General features: G+C 41.1%; 1 protein-coding gene across 10 annotated transcripts in view; it reads right to left on the reverse strand.

The window, feature by feature from the left end:
- The window catches only part of synrg (synergin, gamma), an 81,597-nt gene that overhangs the window by 2,771 nt on the left and 53,916 nt on the right, over positions 1–24,910 (reverse strand). For 2 of the 10 annotated variants that reach the window (XM_037122574.1, XM_037122563.1), the window contains 15 exons: positions 22,071–22,148; positions 21,323–21,519; positions 20,196–20,447; positions 19,977–20,116; positions 17,698–17,822; positions 17,115–17,177; positions 14,309–15,268; positions 8,489–9,040; positions 7,046–7,209; positions 6,817–6,870; positions 5,722–5,818; positions 5,306–5,454; positions 4,561–4,671; positions 4,405–4,443; positions 368–400 (listed from right to left, as the gene is read on the reverse strand). In XM_037122574.1, the coding sequence (XP_036978469.1) occupies positions 368–400; positions 4,405–4,443; positions 4,561–4,671; positions 5,306–5,454; positions 5,722–5,818; positions 6,817–6,870; positions 7,046–7,209; positions 8,489–9,040; positions 14,309–15,268; positions 17,115–17,177; positions 17,698–17,822; positions 19,977–20,116; positions 20,196–20,447; positions 21,323–21,519; positions 22,071–22,148 (3,014 nt within the window). Of the gene's footprint in view, positions 1–367; positions 401–4,404; positions 4,444–4,560; positions 4,672–5,305; positions 5,455–5,721; positions 5,819–6,816; positions 6,871–7,045; positions 7,210–8,488; positions 9,041–14,308; positions 15,269–17,114; positions 17,178–17,697; positions 17,823–19,976; positions 20,117–20,195; positions 20,448–21,322; positions 21,520–22,070; positions 22,152–23,299; positions 23,567–24,910 lie in introns of all 10 variants that reach the window. The other 8 variants (XM_037122571.1, XM_037122562.1, XM_037122558.1 and 5 more) reach the window with 7 other exon arrangements.

The following is a 24,910-nucleotide window of genomic DNA, read 5'->3' on the forward strand; positions in this document are numbered from 1 at the left end:
GAGGATGTGAAATAAAAGGGTGGTCACACAATGTACACACTGTTATACCTCCTCCGTTCACTGCAGAGCCTCTGCCTCTCAAACCTGCACTTTTTCATTCACTCTTTCACACTCCAGCTCCTCCTAAAACTTCCACGGTGAATGTAGGCCAGATTAGTCTGTTTTAACGAGACAGATGCTCGAAGTGATTGAACCTTTTAGGCAGGCAGCCACTGGAAACTCTACTCTGACACAAGAATGAGAGCTGGAGCTGCTCGGATAAAACAGTGACTCTAGTCATTCACCTTTGTAGATGCATGTAAAGGTTAGAGACCGTGCTTGGATTATATCTGCCTTTAAATGATAAAGAAAAATGTGGCATAATTACCCTTAACCTCCTGTTATTGTCTTTATTCACTGCCTGTAAGCACAAGAGGAGTCAGCATGTTGAAGCACATTTATGCGATTGCCAGGAGCAAAAGAAAAGTGCACACAGACTGAGCAGCAGGCAAACATTCAGATCAGCCGTTTCACCAGGACAGAGCTCCCATCTCCCGAAAGTACACCAGTGAGTGAAAACATGAAAGAATCCAAGTTATTACCCTCAGGGCTCCTACACATTTTATATCTCAGAATTCAAGACATTTTGCTTTGATTGGTATAAAATATTGATTGAAGTTTTCAGTTGTCAAGAATGTTGTAGCAGACAAGCTGCCTCGCCTGTAAACCAGCAGCTAGAACTGATGTTTGTCAAGATCTCAACAGAATTGTACAATAAAATGATAGTTGGAGTCTCTTAATGCTACTTCTAACAAAGTTATATGAATAGATCTGAATGTAAATTATATTTGAATGTCACTATGAGGTAACAAAAATGTAATTGGTCAGTTCCAACGACATCAATTCCGAGGTTCTGGGAACAACACGGCAATATCAGATTGTTCCTGACATAAATTCAACTTTTATCCTGTTCCCAGTTCTTATGAAATTATGACTGACTACAATGGAAAAAATGTTGTTTGGTGGTTTAAATCACAAGCTAGCAAAGAGTTCCTGCTGTGTTTCATTAGCTAAATGTGACCGTCACATCCAGACTGCTCCGGCTGTTCAGCAGCAGCACATTAATGCCTTTTTTTCCCAAAGGTTGTGTCAAAACCAATTTCTGGTGCTTTGAGATTGAATAACTTCCACATTCACACAGACCGCCTTCATCCGACTGCAAATAACCAGAACATCTCTCTGCTTTCACCGTCAGTGTAGCAGTAGTGGTGGAGGTGCTCGAGACGTCAGAAGAAATGTTCTTTACAGCCAGAAAATCTACAAATCTCTGTTCATTATTTTTACATTTCTCCAGACAGGCATTTTGCCATTTCACAATTCTCTTATGTCTGGCATTATCCACGTAATTCCCCTGACTTTCTCTAGCTGTGTAGGAACCCTGCTAACCTGAGGCACAATAAAAATCATGCTGAGTCAGAGACGGGCAACCAAAAAACAGATTCACAAACAAATTCTGCCGAAATGAGAACATTTAAAGACTCAGAGCGGAGCCAAACTTCTGTTAGGACGGCTGTCAAACACATTCAAGTAAAAGCTACACACAATAATCAATCCAAATCCTCCAGGCACTTCAGAAAGCTGAATTAATAAAAAATAGCCAGGAATGCTAAATTATTCAACTTAAAACCCTTTCCAGTGCTTCTTACTGTAATTGCTCAAATTAGCATTCAGCGTTTAGCTGCAACGCCTGAGCATCATTAGCCGAAAAATATCACTTATGGTTAAACTATAACTGCTGCTGCGTTTCACTGACAAACTCAGACGAGAGGAAGCTGCTGCAGGTCGCCCGTCCCTGCCTCCTGACCCGAAGGAAGAACGACAACAAAACCGCTGCATCCCATAATTATAGGTCCATTATTTTGGACAATTTCATCTCTGAATTTGACAGTCAAGTGTTTTCTGGCTCTATTTCTGTCAACAAAATGAGCTAAAAAATGTGAAAGAGTGAAATTCACAGCATGAATTCAGCAGGAGCCATTAAGCATCATCATTTCTTTGATGTCACAACAACATCTCCACCCTTCTGAACCTTTGGTTGAGGAACTAATCAGTACCTCTTCACTAAAGGACAATGCAACAATCAGCGCTCTCTGCTGCAGCCAATGCCGTTCTTTCACTTCATTATACTCTGAGGGGATGCCATTCTCCACTTGGCTTTTATGCATTCTTACCAGTGTGGCTCTGCCAAAAATGTAATTAAAAGATGGGTTATTAATCTCATGCTAGTGGCACGGAGACAAAATAAAACTGCATTAATTTGCAGCCTGCCTCTGTGCACACAGGAGTGAGAGTGTGTGTGTCTGTGTGTGCAGGTCTATTATCAGCTGAACTCCCTGCTTATGACTAATGTGTAAGCCACATCTGCTCGCGTCCTAGATGCCTCTCAGTCAGCCATATCTTGCCCGGACAATCCATCTGTCTCTGGCTGAGCAACAGAGGGAACGTGAGAAACAATCAGCACCACCATCCTGCCCTCCAAACCGCAGGGTCTGAGAAGACCATTAATGGCCCACGTCGATGAAAATCACCAGCACCGTAGGCGAGGAGGTCGACATACAGCAATTCTGCACATAGTGCCCCAGTTGGAGTTAATAACTGAACAGTTATCAGAAACGCCAATGGTTGTTAGATCAGAGTGGCGAGGTGAGCAGGCGACAGAACAGAAAATGAAACCCTTCCAAGACAAAGTGACGACCTGTGTGACCTTGAAGAACTAATCCCAGAGTGTGAAAACTCACCCCAAGGGGCCAAAGTGACAGTTCTCCTCTCTCACTTATTTCTGGAGTGCACATATTCATCCTTGGACACTTTTCTTAGTCATTCTTCAGGATGAAAGCCTTGAGACACCAACGACCCATGCTGACCGTTCGCTAAACCCCTCCTCTGAACAGGGACTGTCCAGTGACAGCTGAGCTGATGATTGGGCCCGTCAGGCCGGTGCTGATGAGGCTATAATACAAGTGACACCAAGTATTTTAAGAGTATGGACGGGGGTGTATTTCTGTCTAGCCTTGGAAAAAGTTAAAGTATCAAGAACGCATCAAAGAGTTTTCTGCTTCAAGGTGAGAGCATTACTTCGTATATCAAGCTAACTAGCTTACTACCTACAATGGTAACCAGTTTTCCCCAGAATTTCGCTAAAATAAATAAATCAAATTGAAATCCGAACACCTTCTCAACTAACTAATATCCCAATAATTGAATATTCCCTGAGCGGTAGCATTACTAATACTAGACCAAGGAGCATTTCTGTGACTAACTCGCTCGCTTTGTGCAGTTACAAGTTGAAATGTTAAAATGTTTCTTGGAAGCTGTAAGAGTTCAGAAATGTTTGACGCTCTGTTCTCATCTTTATTGGATTTAAATAACTTTACGCTCCAGCAGCTCCAGCCAGTGTTACTTAAGAAAGAGTAACCTGAGCCAAACACATTAGTTAAGTTAATCCTCATCCTAAAAGTTATACATATTGCTGCATTTTCATGATTAATCAAATGATTATTTAGTCTATGAAATGTGAAAGAAATTGTGAAAAATCACGATATCACGGAGTTGGAGGACAATTATTTATGATCATAAATGAAGAAGCAGCAAATGTTTGACATTTTTGCTTGGCGATGAATCGATTATCAAATAATTAATTTGCATCTTTTTTCTTTAACTGACTGCTAGATTTAGCGATAAAAGTTGCAGCTCTTGTAACAAACATGAACATAAATTAAGCAGCCATACAAAGTCATGCTAGGAAGTAATAAGAGTTTATATTTATCTATTTTTTACTATTATTCTTTTAATTTGTGGACAATCTGGCTCCTATTTACTTATTTATTTATTTTTATGTTTGGGACATTGAGATTTAGCTGCAGTATTATCATGTATGAAGTTGTCAAACCAGAGAATTAGAAACATTAAAATCATTAAAAAGTCTTAATGTTAATAAGCAAGCTAGCTACAGATGCTAAAATCTGCTACCAACACTTATTGTCTCTGTTGATAAAATCAATGGTGAGCGATGAGAAACTCTAAGCCTGCTTTGGTCTGCCACTGTCTGAAACCAGAGACAAGTTGTTTAAAAATTGAACAACTTCTGAGCAGTGTAATTTGCAGTTTGTGCTGCACGAGAACGGGAAGAACGACAGACAGAGTAACACCAAGAGGGACGAGGCTTAGCAAACACATTTTGGCTGATTCTTTCTGTCTATTACATTTCAGGCTGACAACTGTTTGCCTGCGAGAGGCAGTGGAGAGAAGTGAATCCTGTCACTTTGGCCCCCTGCCGGGCTCATTGGTAAGATGAGAATTGGCCCCCCGAGGACCCCAGTGGGAAAGAGTGGAATGAGATTTAGTTGACAGTCGACTGTCTCATACTCGTTTAAACAGACGTCCAATAGCGCTTTCTTCTTTGTTCTGCAAAACGTTTCAAAGTCAAAGAAATGTCAGTTGTTATCCGCTGTGGATGCGCACAATAACATTCATGTAAAAGTATGTGTCCACAACTGTTTTTCTGCGTGTGTTTGTACAAACCTTGCTGCGGGCGTCGACGTTGAGCAGACACACCCCGCATGCCAACTCCTTGGCATTCTTGATGCCGTGCCTCAGAATGCAGGAGGAGAAATCGAGGGAGCTCTCATCAGGCTACACACACACACACAAACACACACACACACACACATTTCACTTGCTGCTGCAGGGCAAAATGTAGTCATTTTCTATTCTTACAAAAACAGCAGTGAGAACAAGTCTGCTTACAGTAAACATCTCATCATCAACTTTCTATAAAGACTCTGCTTGACTTCAACTATGTGGTGTAAAAACAAACAAACACTATTCATCTTTCAAACAAAAAAAGCTACCTTTGTGCTTCAATTAAACATGAGTTCCCTTTTTGTTTTCTGTCTCCGTCCTCGACACATTCTGTCAGTTCTGTGCTGTATGAAAAACAATATTCCTCCTCCGCTGACACGAGCAGACAGCTGGATAAATAAATCTATAAAGTCCTTGTCATCCCTGTTGATCCAAGCACCGGCCGGCCAAGAGGCTTCCGCAACCAAATCAATGAATCATTGATTTTAAACTAATGGACCGACAATACTGGATACACTAACATTTCATTATGTTATTGGCAGCCTTTTATTGCAAATTGAACCACAATGCTCCATTATCATGTGTGTTTGTGTTTCTTGTGTCTGGATGATAATAGAAGGAACTAAGAGTAGCTGCACACATAAATCTGTGTGTTTAAACTGTGTATATTTTTGAAGTGTCTTACAGCGAGCTTGGCCAGCGACATGAAGCCCATGAGGTTGTTCCACACTCGGCTGATGTCCTTCAGCAGCTGCTGCAGCTTCTCAGAACACACGGCCGTCGCCTTGATGCCCAGCTCCACGCGCCTGGTGACGCGATATACTTCCACCACACCTGAGACAGAAATAAACACAAGCATACAATTCAAAGTCCTGCACAGAGACGTGTTTTTCCCTCACGGCTCATTAAAAGCACAAAAACACAATAAGAGAGCAAGCAGAGATGAAACATCACACCAGAGGTCATTTTAATCTTCACCTCTCTGTCCTTCAGATGGTGTAAGGCCACACACAGGGTTCTTTAACAGGCCAGGCTTGTTTATAGTAAGTGTGAGTGTGTGCGTGTGCGTGTGTGTGTGTGTGTGTGTGGATGACTCCTCACCTAGCAGGTACTCCATACCCTGAGCAGACTGGATGACCTCGGTGCAGACAGACGAGCTGCTGATGCCATTCAGGATGTTGTTAGCTTTGGTGATGACCTTAATGTGGAGAGAGAGAGAGAGAGAGAGAGTGAGAAGTCAGCGTCATGACATTTATACTGTTTTGGCCAATCATTATCCACAGTCGTACCAACATTTTCAACACAAGCCAAAGTGTCAGCCCTAACCCCTGTCATTAAAATGCTTGAATCACATCATTATTATTATTATTCAACCCACGCATAAGAAAAGGTAAGAGCTGCTAGCATGTTTTGGTTTTCCCTTCAGTGACAAGGTCAGAGTTAGTTGTCATTTTCAGCATGCAGCTTGGAGGTTGTTGATGTTGTTTCCCGTGGAGCCAGGGATTTTTGAAAAAGACAACAGACAGACAGTGGAATGCCCCCTGAAACAGGCGCCCATTGGCAGGCTTATCGCAACAGTCTACATCTAAGAGGCTAAACTGCAGACTTTTTCTGGGATTCACATAATCACCATATGTGTTATTTGTCACAACAAAATTAGTATGTAAATGAAAATATTTCTCTATGTATGATGTTTTGGTCTGTTTGAGGGTTGAACAGACTGAACACACATTCACAGTTCAAAACCAGAGGGAAAGAAACTTTGGAGCAGCCTTCACGAGTCCCTCAGATCTGGCAAATCAGTGTTCTGTTTTAAACAGTTGCTGAAAACTCAATGCGAGAGGTTTAATCTAACCTTTTTAAAAATTCTGCCTGTTTTGCTGTACTTGTCCGACTTTTGACTTGGGCACTTTATCCTATATGTGAATAAAGTTATCATTCATGTAATTACTTTCTACAAGTTGTATTTCCCTCTGACACAACGGTCATATTCATTCATCACTCCTTTGTTTGCACGGGTAAAAGAAAATTATTCCTCCCAAAACGTGAGTGATAAGAAAAATGTCAGCAGGGTGAAAAAAACATTTCGGTGCCATTTTGGTTATCTTAATTATTCTGCTACATTTGTACAGCCGCTTTCACAATTAAGTTTCGCCATGGCACGAGGTCGCACACAGGAAACAAACAAATACAAACCTCAAGAGCATTTTCCAGACACCTTTGCCACTCGTATGCGTAGCGCTCGCTCTCCTGCAACAACACAGCACAAAATTATCTCAAATAAACACAAAGGCAAAACAAAACAAACCAGAACAAATTAACACTTCTCTGTTCTGTGGTCTCAGCAGTTCTGAGTGTTGTGCTGAAATGTAGTGTTCAATAACGGCGTTAACATGCGGTGCAGTTAACGCTAGGCCCTCCTCACCTCCACCTCCCCAGTCAGGTCCTTGTATTTGTCCCTGATGACAGGCAGGGCGGGCTTCTCGCTCAGGGTGTTCGATCGGTCTCTGAAGGGCTGCTCTGGAGCAGGAGACGGGGGCGAGCGCCCAATCTCCTTATCGCCCAAACTGTGGCTGCGTTTGTGGGAGCCTGAGGCAGAGACAGGAGAGAAGAGGGAAATGAATAATGTCAGCAAGATCCACAAACACATATATATATTTTTTTTCTTTATTTCTTTTGCCTTTTAGCAATTCAAGAGCCCATGCCAGGGAGTCATTTTGAGATATGCACCTGTTTGTTTGCAATCATTATACTTCCATTCTGTTGCGGCTAATTCCTCCCGGACAAGGACAGCATGAGTAAATACTTAATTTGTGACAAACAATAATTACGTACAAAACAGAGTCACAAATATGCAGGTATGAATTATTCATAGGGACTCACAGACGGACAAATCCTGGCAGGGTACCACAACAAATACATGCTAAACCCAGACTTCTCCAGTGGGGCTGGCTGTTAGAGTGTGTGTGTGTCCAAGACATAGGTAATCCATCGCCCCCCGATACCTCCACCACCCAAAGAGCCATGCGTCATCCTCCCCACAACCCAGAAGCCCCACCATGATCAGATTACTGTTCCACCGGGCGATGAGGAGTAAAGTAAAGCGCTTCTCTTCTTCACACAAATTAAATCCAGCTCAGGGAGATAAATCTGTGAGGCTAATGGGCTTTTATCACAGCGCAGGAAACGCTAATAAATTATTGGTGGAACATGACACCAGCAAACAGTGGTTAAAAAACGAACAGCCTTTCAGTGGATACGGTTAATTTCTGCTCATGGATTTGTTGGCCTCATCTCATCCATCTCACCAGTCGCTACCATTAGAGCAGAGCTGTCATCTCAACACTGCCATCTAATGTCTGACAGCTTTATTACAGATCAGACGGGCCTAACAGGTGGGGATAGGCAGGGAGAGGAAGCTAGAGGAGAGTATTGCTTCACCATTTCAGGGCCGAGGGCCAGCAGAGTCACGGCCTTCATTAAAAACATGGAATGTTAGGTCACAATTCTGACATTAACATTGCTGACAAAAATCAAGTAAAACTGACATTTGCTTATTCTAGCTTCTCAAAACATGATGCTTTGGTGCTTTTTCGGGTTAATATCACTGTTGAAGAATATCCATTCTTGGATTCTGGTTAATTGTGTACACTTTCTAACAAACAATTTGGGGCTGCAATAAGTTATTATTTTCAATTTCAGTTACTCTCCCAATCATTTCCTTGATTAAGTGGTCATGTCTTTCTTTCCTTCTTTTATAGGATCCTCATTAGCTTACATAAAGTGGTTGCTCGTCTTCCTGGGGTCCTTATAAACATAGCAACAACAAACAACACATATTATAATCAACATAATGATTGTGACTCACCTTGAACAGACAAGTCAAAGGTTGCCAGCTCATTCTTGATCATCTCCTCGCTGGACTTGACGTTGGCCTGAGCGCTCGCTTTGAGGAAGTCAGACTTGCCAAACTTTGGTTTGTCCCCCTGGAAGGCTCCAAACTCATCAGAAGCCTCACTTTGGTTTCCCTCAGAGCCCGCCTCAGCCGTGGCCGCAGGTGAGTCTGACTTTTCAGAAACAGTACTCGCGAAGTCCCCAAAGTCGTCCTCGGCATCGACACCGCAGGGGTCACTGGAGCCAAAATCAGCAAAGGCTTCAAACTTGTCATCTGTGGATGAGCTGTCCTCGGTGGGGAAGGAGGTGGTGATCTTCGCTACGGAGCTGCCTGTGATGTTTTCAGTGCTGCCGAAGGTCAGCTCCTTCCTCTGTGTGGGCACTAAAGATGGAAGGGACGCTCCCTCTGAGCCCTGCAGCTTTCTGACCTCACCGGGCAGACATTCCTCCCGGTCTGACCAGTCATAGCTGGCCAGGGTGCTGAGGGCCGACGTCCCAAAGGGATCAAATTTCATGTCGTCTCCTTCTGTAATGACAACACAGACATACCAGTGGTTCCTAGGAATAGCACAAATGCTGTCATGACAGACAGTAGATTAACGAGCCTGGATGAAATGTGGGTTGGATTATCACTTAGTCACTTTGTCATTTATCTACAGTTTAAGTGATATATCTTCTGTACTACTCGGAATACAGCTCATGTATTAAATTAATCTTAAAGGTTCCGTTCCCCAACATTACAAAACATAATTTCTCAAATTCCTGAAATGGCCAGGCAGATGGTTTTACGTCTATTTGCCTGGGTTTTGATACATTTTTGCCTCCATCCAAGTGAAGTGAACCATATATAAGACATCATATTACAATTATTTTAACAGATCTTGCAGTCGAACAGGCCAGGTATATTTTGGGTCTCATTTCACACACAAAGATAAATATAACATTGGTGATGGTGTGCTTTTTGCTAGGGTCTGCATCAAACAGGCATGTACTCTTGTGTCTGGAAATTATGACTTGTCGGGCATCTCTCTAACACCACAATGCTTCATGTATATGATTCACTGGTATGTTGAGAAACATTTTACATTCAACAGCTTTTGCTGTTTGAATATTGCACCATATTTTGATTTTGGTAATACTTGTTGTTGTTTAATTGTTTGGTCCTGATGAAGGTGAATGTGAATTTTGTTTGTGGTGCCCACAGGACTAAAAATCACACATGAAAGACAGAACAGAAACTCCCTAAAAATCTATTTTGCAGGTTACTCTAAAACTCACTGTGGACAGTTTAACTGAAACAACTTTTAACAAAAGAAACAAAACAGTCCCTATGAAAACAGTTGCTGTGGATTATCCAGAGTAACTGGAACATTGCTTTTGATTTTTTTTTTCAGTCCTGTACACATCACAGATGCTGAGATGGGGGGAAGAACGTATGTGCAGGTAGAACCTCAACTATCTCCGATATAGCTACAAAACACGACAGGTGAGAGACAAAACATGTTCCGTTATTTGGGAGAACGTCAGCATCATCCTGTGTAGCATCACCTATGCTCAATAGTCAATATAGTGCTGCAGGGTTATACATATTTATGAATGCCAACCCAGAAGTTAGAAATGCCCTGGTGAGTTAAATGGGTGTCGTTTGGCTTGATTTTGTTTAATGTCGCTGACAACGTCTCATTTAGCTGCTTGTGAGCAACAGTCTTTTTAAAGACATGTGACAGCTTCAAAATTCTTGAGTGGGAAATTTACTACAGAATTCATGTCATGTAACAAACATGAAAGTCTCTTAAGACTGTGTTATTCACAGACTGTATTTCACAACTTTAAACACACTGATGTTTACACGAGGGAACCAGAAGTCCAAAAAATTGACTTATTTCCAGGTTTTATCACTAATTTCTGCAGAACTCTATACTGCAAGAAAAATATCAGATGTATTTTACACTTAAAAGATGTGAAAACAAATTCTGCAGTACACAGGCAATCTCATACATTGTAATTGGGCACATTTAATATGCAGACTACTTAATATTATACCAGCACTTGACTAATTCTTGTTGTTGCAACTGTAATAATAACTACTATGTTGGAGTGATACATACTCTCACCCACATTTTTGAGAGTTCTGTTTGATAAATTATCTAGTGACGGGTAAACAAACAAGCTGTTCTGATGCCTGAGCTGAATCATGTTTATGAGCATAAAATTACTGCCATCATTTTACTGAAACACAATGAATACTAACGCTGATTTATTTATTTTTTTACATATAGTGGACAATTCCTCTCCTCTGGATATGTGTTGACATGTCTGGTTCTCACTGGTGACAAACAGCATTAATAAAAGATCTTTGCTGTCACTACGTCGGCTCCGGTTCTTACGATGTGTTGTGTTGACAGAGCGGGAGTTTGTGATCAGTTTCCTTATGACTAATATGAACTGACAGAGCCACGCAGCTTGCAGTCATTTGTCAGCACTTTAGTATTCAAGTCTCCTTCTCACACACTCACAGACACACAAATCAACCTTGTTGAACCCTTCCTATTTTGCAAGACAGAACCCTCTGATACAAAAAGCAATTTGTGAAATTGACAAGGACCTAGTGCTGTTAGCCTCGTGTCATTAGATCACTTTACGGTTTCTCAAGAAAGGAAAGGAGAAAATAAGACGGTACGCATTTCAGCAATACCAACAGTAATATTTATTACGACAACATGAGTAGAGAGAAAGAGAGAAAGGTCACAAAGTACTGTGAAAGAGGTCTATCATTACAAGAGGTTTGTCAAACTAACACTTGTAAAATTAGATTTCAGTCATTTAGAATACAAGGGCATGCAGAGTCAGGAGAAAAGGGAAGAAAACAAACAGCGAGTAGGAAAAACAAAGATAATCCGAGGATATAGAAGCAGAAACCAGAATGAGAAGGCACATTCACAGACTAAAAATCAGTAATTCTGGGGAGATGACATTTCTGTTTTACTATTAGGATGTAAAGAACAGGTGTTTTTTGGAAAAGATATGAATACAGAACATTTGAAAAGCCAGGTTGAAAAGATATTTCAAAGAACAAGCTCAAGGCAGGAAGCATTAACCCTTTGAGGACCTGAGGGGGCAAATAGGTTGAGCATCGCAAAAGTCAATGCTTGTGTGGAAAGGCTGTGTACAAACTGCACTTTAGGAGCAGCACTTTAAGTGGCTGCCATCTTTATACATTTACAGTTATGAGTTTTCATCCTGGTGTTTGTTCTGATAGCAAAATACGAGCATATGATCACAATATCTGCACGTAAAATGGTAAAGTGATCTTCATTCAAGCACTCAAAGGGTTACAGAAAACAAAGAGGGCCACCCCTACACCTGACATCCCAGAAAGAGCCTTCATTTACATCCAATCACAGAGGCAGAAACAGATTTAAAGAGACAGTATCCTTTTTCTCTTGCTACAGTGATTGTTTGTCAAAGCAGGCTAATCTATGATCCCCTAAATAATCGCACATCATTATTAATCAAGACAATAATGTTTAGTTTGGAATGTAAACCTAAAATATTTTAATTAACATTCGAATCTTACTAAATACTGTTAAGCTACATTTAATTAACATAGCTGGCAAATCACAACAAGATCAAGGAGTTTTTCAGAGCTCATATTCCTGTAATAAAAATACACTATTAAATCTGTATGTATACACTTTTTTTCTTTGATAAAAACAGCTTGCAATACTATTATGCATAAAATGGTATCTTGTTATCATGTTCTTGTCAATTTCACAAATTGAAAAGGCAGGCACACTGCAGCAAAAAGCAAGGCAGGAAGGGTAATACTAACTTCATTATGTTCTCAGAGAGCCAGACCGTAGAGCCACACGTGATTATTCATGCTGCGGTATCACAGATAACGGTTGAAAAGATAAAGGAAGAAAAAAAAAAAGAAAATCTGATTCCTTTTGTGCTCCAGACTCAAAAGGAACCTCACAAAAGAAATACTGTCTCTTTAAGATACATGTCCAGAAACACAGTGCAAAGCATGGTGAGGTGCTCAAACTGCTCGGCCTGCTACACTTTAACAACAGGTTAGTCCCAGAGCTCTCAGAAAACAAGAACTTTAGATAAGTAAGGGTGGAGAGGACAGGTGGAGCAGCTGTTACAGAAGTGTAAAAGCTTCTTAGGATTGTACAGATGTTAAACTGGGCTCTGTATTTGCCCGATCAACAGTGGTGAAACTGTTTTTGCAGCAGCTCCATGGACTGTTTGAACACATCATCTTACTCTGTCAGTACAGATGGGCCTGTCTGGGGTTAAACCAAAGTTGGACCACTGTACAGAAACTGAAATAAGGCAAAGGGGATGTTTACATTTATGATTTCTTCCGATCAGGAAGAAGAATTATCAATTCACGGATGAAAGGATATGGTTGTTTACCTCACAATTAACTGATATGTTGAGCTTAGAAACAACTGTCACTGTTGTCAGGTGAGAATGTGTCAACTTTCTCAAATTGTCTGAGCCTTCACAACATTTTCAAAAAATGAAGAATCACAAAGGCTTTCACCTGACAACGATTACACGTCTCTGGTTACATTAAGAATTAGTCTTGAATGGTGTCTGTGAAACATGAGCCATGACATGGAAGGTGAGATGCTCGATGAATTAATGATGAGCACTGGAGAAGAGGAGGAGGAGAAGGGAGCTCTGGAATGGACATAATGACATAATAATGGGTCATTTTCTTTAGTAAAATGACCCAAAAGCAACTAGTTGTATATAAGTAAACTTTACCTTTCATGGACGTGAGGTAGGGGAGAAAAAGTCAAACATCTCAGTCTTGGAGGACTTAAATAATACTGCATGGCAAGTCTGAAATACTGCCTGGTAATATAACAGCTGACATACATAAAGATGTCAACACACACTCTCACCTTCAGATACTCATAGTGCATCCAGCTATGATTTGCCAAACATTTCAAAATAGCGTGTTTTGTATTGTTGCGTGCAAAATGCCACATTAACTGAAACATTTCATTTGCAGGCAGCTAATTAAAATCATATCATCTCGTGCCCATTCAGCACAATGTCAATAGTTAAAAAGGTGATGGCTTACAGATAATGCCTTCAGTAAGTTGCAGCCTATTGTGTGAAACCTGTGATTAGAATAAACAAGAGGATCATCAGTGCAACGCCCTCCTGTACTTGTCTGTATTCAAGTCAACCTCTCACACACCGACACGCACACACACACACAGATTGGCTTGCGGAGACAAAAGGTACACTGAAGGGAAGTGAGATGTCTGCCGCTGTGGCATGGACACAACAAACAGAGACCTTATCCGAGTCACACAGACAGCAGCCGGAGAGCTCGTCTATGAACTATGACTGCCAACACATCAAAACCAGACTCTCCTCATCATTTGTACATAAATAGAGATATGGGCCAGGACCTTTCTGTCAGTACAATAATAATATATGAGGGGAGCGAGGGTGGAGAATATGTAAATAAAAAGAGAGGGTAGGAAGAACTAAGGATCTGAATAAATACATAAATAAATAAATTAAATAAATAAACAAGGTGAAATGAAAGATGAAATGTAGAATGAACGATGTGATGTGTCTAATCTGATATGTTTTTCATGTAGTGTCATGACTATTTGAGCATATTCAATTCGATTAGGACCCCCATCACTTTGCCCTTTGAACCCTGGGCACTGAGGAGGAGAGGCCACTGCTGGCCTTGGAATTAATACTGTGTGTGACTGGACGGCGCCTCACCAAAGCAATCTCACTAGTTCCTCACCTGTAGCGGGGGGCTGGTGGGCCGAGAGACCCGGCAAATCCAGAGAGCTGTCCGACATCACATGTTTCAGGTCTCCACCCATGTCCGAGAGCTTCATGTCCAGCTGCACTGACAGTGCGTCCTCGGAGTCGTCCTTTCCTGCGCTGCTCCCGCCGATTGATGGGAGGTCGAGGGACTTGACTGAGGCCGAGTCCTCTTTGGCCTGTTTGAAAGCGGCCACCTTGTCCACCAGAGTCTTTTCTGAAGCCCCGAGCGCCGTGCAGAACTTTGAGGACTGAAAGTCGGCAAAGTCATCTGTGTCACTCTTGAGAGAAGAGAAGGAGCCACCGCCACTCTCCTTATTGTCATCGTAGGCCAGGCCTCCCTCCAGAGACAGCTGTTTGAATACGTCGTACTTGTCTGAGCTCTGCTGAGGCCGCTGTTGAGCGGAGGTCTCCCCTTGGACACCGACAATGCTCTCCCCTTTAGGCTCCCCACCAGTACTGCCAAACGCCATGAAATCTGCAAAGTCGTCCTGAGTTGCTGCTACAGCTCCTCCTGCTGCTGAAGCCTGGGCAGCTTCAGAGGAGGAGCCGAAAAGGGCAAAGTCACCAAAATCATCTGCACCACCACCTGGAGGTTTGGCTCCACCAGGCAGGAGAACTAAAGAGGGAGGCACGGCCACCGAGGGAAATGTGCTGGGTTTTGTCTCAGTGGGGGCAGGAACAGATGGAGCTATAGATGAGAAAAGGTCCAGGTCGGCCATGTTGAGAGGATTTTTTGGCTGAGAAAGAGACGCTGCTGGCTGTTGCTGCTGCGGTAGATGCTGTAGAGACTGAGAGTTCGGGAAAGCAGAAGAGAAGGCAGGTTGAAAGATCTTGGCCTGTTCTGAAGGGTCTAGTGGAGAGACGCTGTCGGCGGTTTTAAAGTCTGTGAAGCCATCATCAGCGCTGACAGACTTGAAATCTGCAAATCCTTCCCCTGCAAACCAAAGAGAACAATGTAAGATCATTAAAAGAATATTTATAATGGCAGAGACTTAATGGGAAACTGACATTAGATGACCAAGTTGCACAGGCGACGATTCTGTAATTTTACAACTCTACGAGAAAGGAAGTGTGTGGATTAGTTATAGATCTCTTCAGTGGAGCAAGTTCCAGCCTTTGAATGAACTGTGGGCCTCAAAGAAGAGCACACATCACTGCACAAAAAAGCTACATCATCTAAAGACATACTAACATGCAATGAACTTTTCAAACTGGAACAGGAGATGATAGCAATCTGAAAGCAGTTTTGGCAAAAAATGTCCATCTTAACAAGTTATTCTGTCGGCTTGTGTCTGAAAATCCCTCAACTTTGCAAATTAAAAATGTTCCCAGTTAAGTAATAAAAGCCAAGTTTCAGCCAGTGTGATATCAGCATTTTTGGTTTTCATTCTTAATAAGAAATAAGTAAAATAAGTGACAAATGTGTTTGAATTGAGCAGAACAGGGAAGAAACTGTTGTCTACAACTATCAGATACAAGTACAAAGTAATATATAAATTGCCTTAATGGATCTGTAAATGTCTTGTCTTTTGCTGTTATAACATAAAACAGCATCAAGTGAGAAGTAACACTGGTTTGTTATGCCCCTTTCACTTACAAACTCTGGACAATATCCAGAGAATCTGATCAGAATATTGTCCACATTTGTTTGTTAACACAGCCGCACACAACAAGAGATTGTCTAAGCCAGACACGTTCACACATGTTGGAAATACTTCGTATGTTTGGATGGGGGCTGTAAAGATGACTTTTGCATAGACTCAAGACTATATGCATTTGGACGTATCCATTACATCGGCGAAAGAGTGGAAAGGAATTTACAGGCAAGCGGAAGAGAGTAGAGGCAGCTACACCCCATCGTAGAAAGAGAGGTGCAGCATTTTGGATCGGTGTCCTGTATGTGTTTTTTTCTGGGGGAAATCATGACGTTTGTGTTCACACAAACAGCTTTTTAAATTCATTTTTAATAATCCCATGTGGAATAAAATTATGGGATTTTTCTTTCTGAAGAAAGGCAACATTTTAAACTCAACAGAGGCGACACTGACCAGTTAAGATGGGTATTTTTTGCAATGAGAAAACTCCTTATATGCTACAAAAAGAGCAGCAGAAACAGTTTTTTCGAAACAGAATCTTTTTTTCTCAAATCTTTGAAACACATTGCTTTTATAAACCATACAGAAAAAAGTCAGAATGCATACTTGGGTTTCAGCGGTTGTGGTATTATATATGCATGGACTAGAACAGAGAATCTGTTCACACTGCCGGTGCACAGTGAAGAAGATATAACTAATGGGCTCATTAAGGAGATGGAGCCTGACAATGCCAAGGAAAGGTCACCGCAAAGCATGACTTACTGGAGTTGTAAGAGCTGTCCCCATCGGAAACTGTTCTAATGAAACAGGGACGGGAAACACACCGGTATCAACACGGCAGGGCTTGCAAAACAGTGTAAACATGGCACAAAGTAGTGACCTGACAGCTTTATACAAGTTATGAAACAATGTTGAATGAGAACACTTTAAGAAAACACTACAAATTCCAACCAAAATAACACAAAGATTTGTTCACTAAGGAGAGTGTTATTTTTGAGGGTCTTTTCTGTCTTTTAGTCTTGCAGGGACCATCTCAGAGCCTAATACGATCCCTTATTTGCTGAAGAGTGCAAAAGGATCTGACTCAGGAACACTTACTAATATATAAAAAAGATGTTAGTATCCGTGTTTGGAGTCAGACAGAGAATAAAATGTGTAAAAGAGGATTTTTATTAAGTTTCTTACCCACTGGTTTCTTGTCAGCAGGTTGCTCGAGCTGTCTGAACACACTGTATTTGTCTCCTATATCTAGATCGGAACAAATGAAGAAGAAATGGGGAAGTAAGAAATGAAAATTTCTATCACATTCAAAATGCAGGGCTGGTGTTGCCTTAGTGAATTTTTCTATGCCAAAAATTATACACAAAGTACTGTTCAAGGAGAAGTTAATTGCAATCTATGAAACTAAAGGTGCCCTCATTTAAGCTGCTTTGGAAACTTCCTCTGCATCATGGTTTAATTTGACTTACAGTTTTAACATTCAGGGATCAATACTGTGTTAACAAGTAATACAAATGCTGTGATAGGATGACAGGAAAAGAAGATTGCACTACTCCTCTGCTGTGTCATGGTGAAATGCGTGGAAGCTTGAATGGGTGAAGAGACATCTGAGGTGAGGAGTGGGAGGTATGTCATTATCTGTGTTGGTTTAAACATTTGCAAATCATCTTTTTTTTTCCCTTCCCTGACCTACTTTGTCACTTCTTTCTGTGGTTTACCCAGGCTAGAGCATTTAATGGAAAGAGAACAATGTTCCTATAGAGGGTACCTGAGGCAGGGGGTGTAGGCTCTGCAGGCTGATCCACAGACAGCTGCTTGAAGGCAGCGTACTTATCAGAGGACGTGACGGAGGCGGTGGAGGAACCAGAGACTGGAGTGAGCATGGCAGGCGTGCTGCAGGGACACAATGGCTATAGTCAGACATCAGGAGGAGTGAGGTTCAATAGTTGAGTTTAATCCCCATAAGCTGCCTGAGCTGATTGAACATTTGCCCAGGGCTCAAAAAGTTTGGAGTGAAAGATTTTTTTTTTTCGGTTAAAAGCTTTTCATTCTAAATCGTCCTAACCATTATGGTGACTAGCTGATGCAAGCTGAAGGTACTTTCATCGATATCTTTCGGTTATTCATGCTGGATGAAAGATGAAATCAAACTTGCAGAGAGTGTTTCCGAGGTGGATCATATCTGCCATAAAAAGATTACGTGACGTTTTGTCCAATTATCACTGCTGTCTGTCAGTGTTTGGCAGAATGCTGTTATGATTTTAGGAAATATCTCCTTGACATATTCAATATCTTTGCTGTTTCTTCACTGTCTAACACTCTTTATTCACCACTGTAGGCTACTTAGTAGATTTTAAATAACTGGGCAGAAAGCAGATGTTTTTATTATGCACGATAAGCACTGCCACAGGTTGTTTCTGTTTTGTCTTGTTTCTTTAATGGCTCGAATTTAATTTATGTGTTTAGGTACTTTATGTATAACTTTATTTTCTGTGCTTAGATAAGCTCACCAAGACAAGTTCCAATCAATCATGTTAATGGTGCAATAAAGTATTGCATCTTGAATCTTCTGATTGATGAACTCTGTATATCAGCTAATAAAGAATACTGATCTGATACCAAAGTGTTCAAAAACATATATAAACATTTTCTCATCGACTGTCCCTCGCTGTTTATTGATATTGGCTTTTTTAGCAGTAAAAAAATCAGTTAATTGCATACGCGTGTACAGGATGTTGGTGGGAAGTAGCACGGTCCTGTTTCAAATAAATGAATCATGTGGTATCAGATCGGTGTACTGGCTGATACTGCTGTCTCAAAGAGGCATTTCCGACACTGATAGCAGTATCACAGTATCAGAACGACCCTACAAATTAGTCAAAGATGTAAAAAAGCACTTAAATTAGATAGCTTTAGATAGCTAGGTTCTGGTAGGCAAATGGTATTACCTTAGGACAGAGTCAGACTGACTGTTCCCCTCTTTTCAGTGTTTCAGTTTTTTGACGGTTGCTTCATATTTAAAATACAAATGTGAAAACTGTATCAGTCCTCTTTTCCAACTCCAGAAAGCCAAGGAGCATACTCCTAAAATGCTCGACTATTCCTTGAAACAAATGTTTTCTCAATATAACGAGCAAATAAAATGATATAATGCCAATTTGTAATTTATTTGAATGTGCCTGTGAAATGCAAAAAACTACTTGGAATGTATAAAAATCCCACTTTACAGTGCAAAAGTAGCTGATCTGACGACGAGAATCAAACATCGAGGGAAATCATTAAGCGCACTTTCCAGCAGTTATCAGTTTCTTCAAAGCTCTTTCTCTGCGAGACATCTGACAGTAAGTTATGCCTGCCAACCAACATGAGCTTTTCAGCCTCTCACTGAATCAAACAGCGATCTAAGTCTGCGGGGAATTCTTGTTACATTTCTGAAACAGTCAAGATTGTATGTTTTCAGCGGAGAAATAGGAGGGAATTATAAAACGTCTCTGCCACTTAGATGTGAGATACTTTAGCTCTGCTTTCTCTTTGTCTCTCAACGGATAATTGCCTTTCAGCTTCCTCTCTGTGAAAAGGACGGTCTCTCCATATGGGTTTGGAAAGTAATATAAAGAAATGAGCTTATCTGCTGTCCACTGATATGAATTCATTAAGCGGTGACCCAAACTCATTGTTATTCTGGGGAGGTTATTACAAGCTACTAAGACAGTGTGTCTGACTGTACGGTTTCCAAGATAGACGATGCAAGTGCAAATATTATGCAGATTCACTCGGTTATAAATAACCAACGGCTGAATATTAGACCCTCATCACTGCAAACATTTCCTCAAAAGTACAAGTAGTTAAAGTGCAAAAGGACACAGAAATAATGAGGAACACGAAAGATAAAGATTTATGGTGTGGTAAACTCAGAGAGTGAGCAATTGAATATCTGCTAAACCAAAACTTTCAGCTTTTTAAAACATTGCTTATTATTCGGCTAGAATTAAAAGTTGAAAAATGATTCATAGTTTATGCCAGCTGATCATCTTCACTGTACTGTACCTGTTCTGGTGCTGAGGTGCGATGGTGGTGGGGAAACTTCCCCCTGAATCCCCCTGGAACTCAGTGAAGGCCTGGTCTCCCGCTCCTGCTTTTGGGGCCTCTTGGAAGTCCTGGAAGTCATCGTCATCGGCTTTAGTCGCCTGGGTTGAGAACATGTTGGTTAGTAAGATGAAAATTATGATCACATAAAGGAGAATGCAGAACTGATGGCACTGTTACCTGTGCAGGAGGGAAACTGGCAATGAAATTTGAATTTGCGGGTGGTTGAGCCGGTGCTGCGGGTGCCATGGCCATGACTGGTGGTGCTTGTGTGGGCATGGCCATGGAGACGGGGGGCGCGGCCATCATGGGCTGCTGATGCTGGTGCTGGGGCATGACGGAAGCCATAGCCATAGCCAGGGCTGGCAGGTTGGGCACTGGTGGAGAGGGGAACTGACTGAGGATTTCCACATTCATTGCTGGGAGGCCACTCTGAAACAAAGGATACAACTGTTTGTTTTTTTTATTGTTAACAACTCCAATTAAAAGACAGAAACTAAAACGGAATGCACATGGAAAAACACACTGAGCTAAAAATGTAATTGAAAGCATTTGAAAAAAAAAATGGCCCCCATTAAAAGCCAGAGGGCTGGTAAGGAAGTGAGCATAAATAACGAGAGAGAGCGATACATACTGTTGGTTTTGGTCTTTTCACAGAGTTGTTGAGAAAGAAAACAGAGCACTAACTTATTCCGGAAGAGAAAGTTTTACTGTTTATTGTTGCAAGTTGCAAGCTGCAAATAAAACGAAGTTTTTGATTTCACTCGCAGTGTGTCAAGACCCTTTGGCTACTCTGAACCTATCCTATTTGATGCCAACATGTATTCACTGAACTAGGGGAAAAAAGACCCATGTTTACATATAAATTATTCAACAAAGTCACGCTCCTTTTGAACAGATGTCACTGGCAGACTCAGACATTTCCCCTCACATTGTTGTGCTTGTGTTTTAAAGCTCTTGAAGATTTACATCACCGAAGGTGTCTTATTATTCCTCGCATGGAAGTGGTGGCATGCGGTGTTTCGTGAGCTGCCTGCAGATTTGCATCCTCCCAGGGGTGGTGGTGACAGGCCCAGACTAAGGATGATAAGAAGCCTCCTGCCAAACTCGGCTGATGGGGACTCAGACGTATATTCAGCTTACAATGCTTCACGAGCTCTGGGCTGATTCACAGTGCTGCATCTTTCTCCCTATTTCTAGCTAAGCCTAATTTCAGCGTCTAGTCTGTGGCGAAGCTCTGTGGCAGCCATGGGGGATGATTAGTGAATCATTCTAAGTGCATAATTTGTCTTGACTTCAGTGTTTACCTGCGCCACACCAATTAGTGCAAGTACAGTGTAGAGCTCCTCCTTGGTCAGCATGCCAGGTGTTGTGCGGTTGGCTGATGCCCAGATTTGCCCCAGTGCTTCCCTGGGAAGACCTGATGACATTAGTATTGGATAAAGTTTGGCTGTGTCGATCCCTGCCGGGGTCATGGTGAATTCAAGAACCTTCTTGAACATTTCTATGGAAAAAATACAGAAAGGAAAATATTTAACTGCAAGAAATTGTGACATTGACAACTAAATTCTTGATTCAAATGAAAGTTTTTATAGAGTGCAGTTCACCTTCTTTTTAGAAAACATAGTGTAATGTAACATAAATATCTGAAATACTATACTGGGCAAGGGATGTTATTGATTAATTGATAAAACGTTGTTAAGAAGTTAACTAATTAAAATTGTATTTACCAACAATTACAGATGGATGCATCAAAAATTGTCTTTTTGACAAATTACAAATACATGTTGTGTAATTTTGGATATTATTCAAGTAACTTGATATTTACTTTATCTATTCTTTATACTCCTAATGCATCTTACTGCATCTGATGTGGCCTCAAACATAGATCATGTCAGAGGTTTAAACAGTTTTCTAATGAAAAAACATGCAACATATTTCATATCTTGTGAATTATTAACTGATAATCAATTGTTAGGGCATCTGACTAACAATTAAAGAAACTGCTTAAAATGTGCATCCCTATACTGGATGTATTTGTGTATAAATGTTTACCTGGGATGAGGCTGTCATTATAAACCCAGGCTGGCACCATGGGCTGAATGTGCTCTTGCTGTGGGTACACACCAACACCTGCTGTCACAAGCACACACACACACACACACACACACAGTTAGTTGTTATAGAAAAAAGCCTTGTCCAGGCATACGATCTGCCAAGCCTCTTGGCAGCTGAGCCCTGCCTGTATCGAACTCAACGAAATCATACACCTGATGTCTGGAAGGCTTGGTGCAGATGTAACGCTCCCCTGCACTGAATCACATGCGTCAGACATCTATAAATCAGTCTGTGAGCCATTTCCAGTTTCAAGGAGAGGGGAGAGAGTAGACTGCCTTGTAAGAATAAAATAACTAAAAATCAAATTTAACTGCTGGCATTGACCTAAATATGCATTATTTTTCCAGCAAATATGCTAACAAACATTTTGAAAAATACGAAAGGCTCGCTTTGGGCCCGTAACACTGCAGGGCATCTGTTTGTTCAGGCAGCCACTTTGTCTTGGGCAGTTAAATAAATCTTATTACAAATCTCCCCGGTCTCTGTGATGAGCCTCTATATTTCCCTCGATGACACGGACACAGACAAACAAATAACAGCACAAAGGAGTAGCCGAACTGCATGCACAATCAGCCTTGGATTATGTTTGGACCCCAGTGGCACCTGCCAATCCATGCGCATCCCTGTTAAACCAAAGCAGTCAGCATGCGCCAGAGGTCGTTCTCTGAGAAGGTGTTACACAGCAAGGGAACAGACGGCAGCTTATTGAGTCAACATGTATTACCTCAGGACCGCGATATACAAGGTCCATTTCCACATTGTGTGCAAAGAGAGCCAACATGAGAAGGACCCTCTAATAAGATTTGGCCCGAAGTGACAGATGTATAAAGCGGGCAGAAATAAGAGCAGAGACTTGGCTTAGGAGATGTAAAGACATCAGGGACAGTACCTGAAAGACACCACCACTCAATAATAATCTCAGAGGTGAAGAAAATGTCAGAGGGATTTCATTTAACAGCACAGAGGCGACAATAGTGTGAAGCCCAGTCCAGAATCTGGTGTTGTGACCCAAAGAGATAGAAAGGATTAAGCCGTTATAACGGATCAAGAGTGAAAATATTTCCCCAGGACAGACAGAAAACTGCCACCTTGATTGTGTGTTAATACTACAGCAAAGCAAGAGAGAGAAAAAGCTATAAAGTCTAATAAACAGGTACTTCTCTCACCACTGTCACTACTGGTTTGAGGAGACGAGTCAGCAGCTGATGTGGGGATGCTGGGTGCTGAAACCGGGGCTGCTGTGACGAAGACAGAGCTCAAGTCCTCAGGGGCCGCAGCCCAGTTCCTGGATTTAGAACTGGGTTGAAACTGGGCTGACACTTGAGCTCTAGAACCCATTTTTGCCAAACTCTGCTTGGACTTAAAGCTAACGTGGGCTGTCTTATCAGCAGTGAGATCGCATGAAGAGAATAGCTTCTCTTCCAGGGACGGGCCTAGAGGGTTGAATGAGGAACAGGTTTCTTAATAAAACACACTTGCTTTACAGACAAGATCTCAAGTTTCCTATTTCTCAGAAGGTAAACTGACAAATACACTTGTTGTCATACATTCAGGGGTCAGATATTTAAGTTTTTGTAGCCCTTTTTCAACACATAACAGTTATCTATTATAGGTGTAAATGAGAAAACAGCATCAATAAAAATTGTGTGTTTGGTCTCATGTAATATGTATTTAGAGGCGTTCCTGTTCGGTGGCGCAAGATATGGGAGAAGGGAATAGAAATACACAGCATCTGCAGCTGAATTGTCACTGTGGCAGAAGAAATTGCATCTGAAATTTTATGTACGAACAACAGTGTACAATCTACCGCACTGTTTTATCAGATGCATACTAAAAGAAGAGAAAGCAATTAAAGCCAGGTCTGATTTATGAGTGAGAGACTGACAGAAATAAATGTTATTTTTCTTTTCTGACTTTTACTTAATATTAGCAAGTACCCCCCAGTACAGTTTGACACAACTGAAGCTGCCAGTAATAATTACTTAATTGGCTCTGCGTTTTTTTCTTTTTATCAGTTCACAGAAGGCTTATTTGTTACGAATACATGTTTACAGTTTCACAAGTCTCTTATCTCTAAACACTGTGATGTTAAGTTCAGTAGTAGAGCAGGAACTATTCAAGGGATTGAATTAGTTGATCAAAAGAAAATTAATCGTCAACTATTTGAGAAGTCTGAAGAGAAAGAGGAGTCTTTATGTTTGTACTTGTTGGTTGAACAAAAGAAGCAATTTAAAGATGTCAAATTCTAATAAGCATTTTTCAGAATTGTTGACGTTACAAAGAAATTGTTCTTTTAAACCGATTACTACAAGAAACTTCTTGCTGCCTGTTCAAGCCTCGCAGAAAGTCTCAGACCAAAATCTTGCAAACGTTGAACAGATGTTTGCACAGACTGAGTGTGCGGATGCATTTTCTTTTTTTTTTGTCCTAGGTTCACATTTTAAAAACTAAAAGATTAATTGATTCATTGTGAAACAACTGTGAGTTGCAGCCCTATTCAACAGCAGATAAAAACTTTCTTTGGTGAGCCTTTATCTCTGCACATTAGTTTAAAAACAGCCATGTATGAAAATCAGATAAACTGCAGCAGGACTCATTAACATCCATCTGTAGAAAATACCACTAAAAAGAAAAAAATGTGGTGATTTAAAATATGATCCCCTAAATATCCCCCTAAGTGTGTTTATATTTTTACTGTCACACAGTTTGTATTTTTTTTATTTTTGTCATCTTACATTTTGCAGCATGCATGTAATGTATCTATCCTGTATCACTAT

This window comes from Acanthopagrus latus, chromosome 2, assembly GCF_904848185.1.
Source record: "Acanthopagrus latus isolate v.2019 chromosome 2, fAcaLat1.1, whole genome shotgun sequence".
Classification (NCBI taxonomy): domain Eukaryota; kingdom Metazoa; phylum Chordata; class Actinopteri; order Spariformes; family Sparidae; genus Acanthopagrus; species Acanthopagrus latus.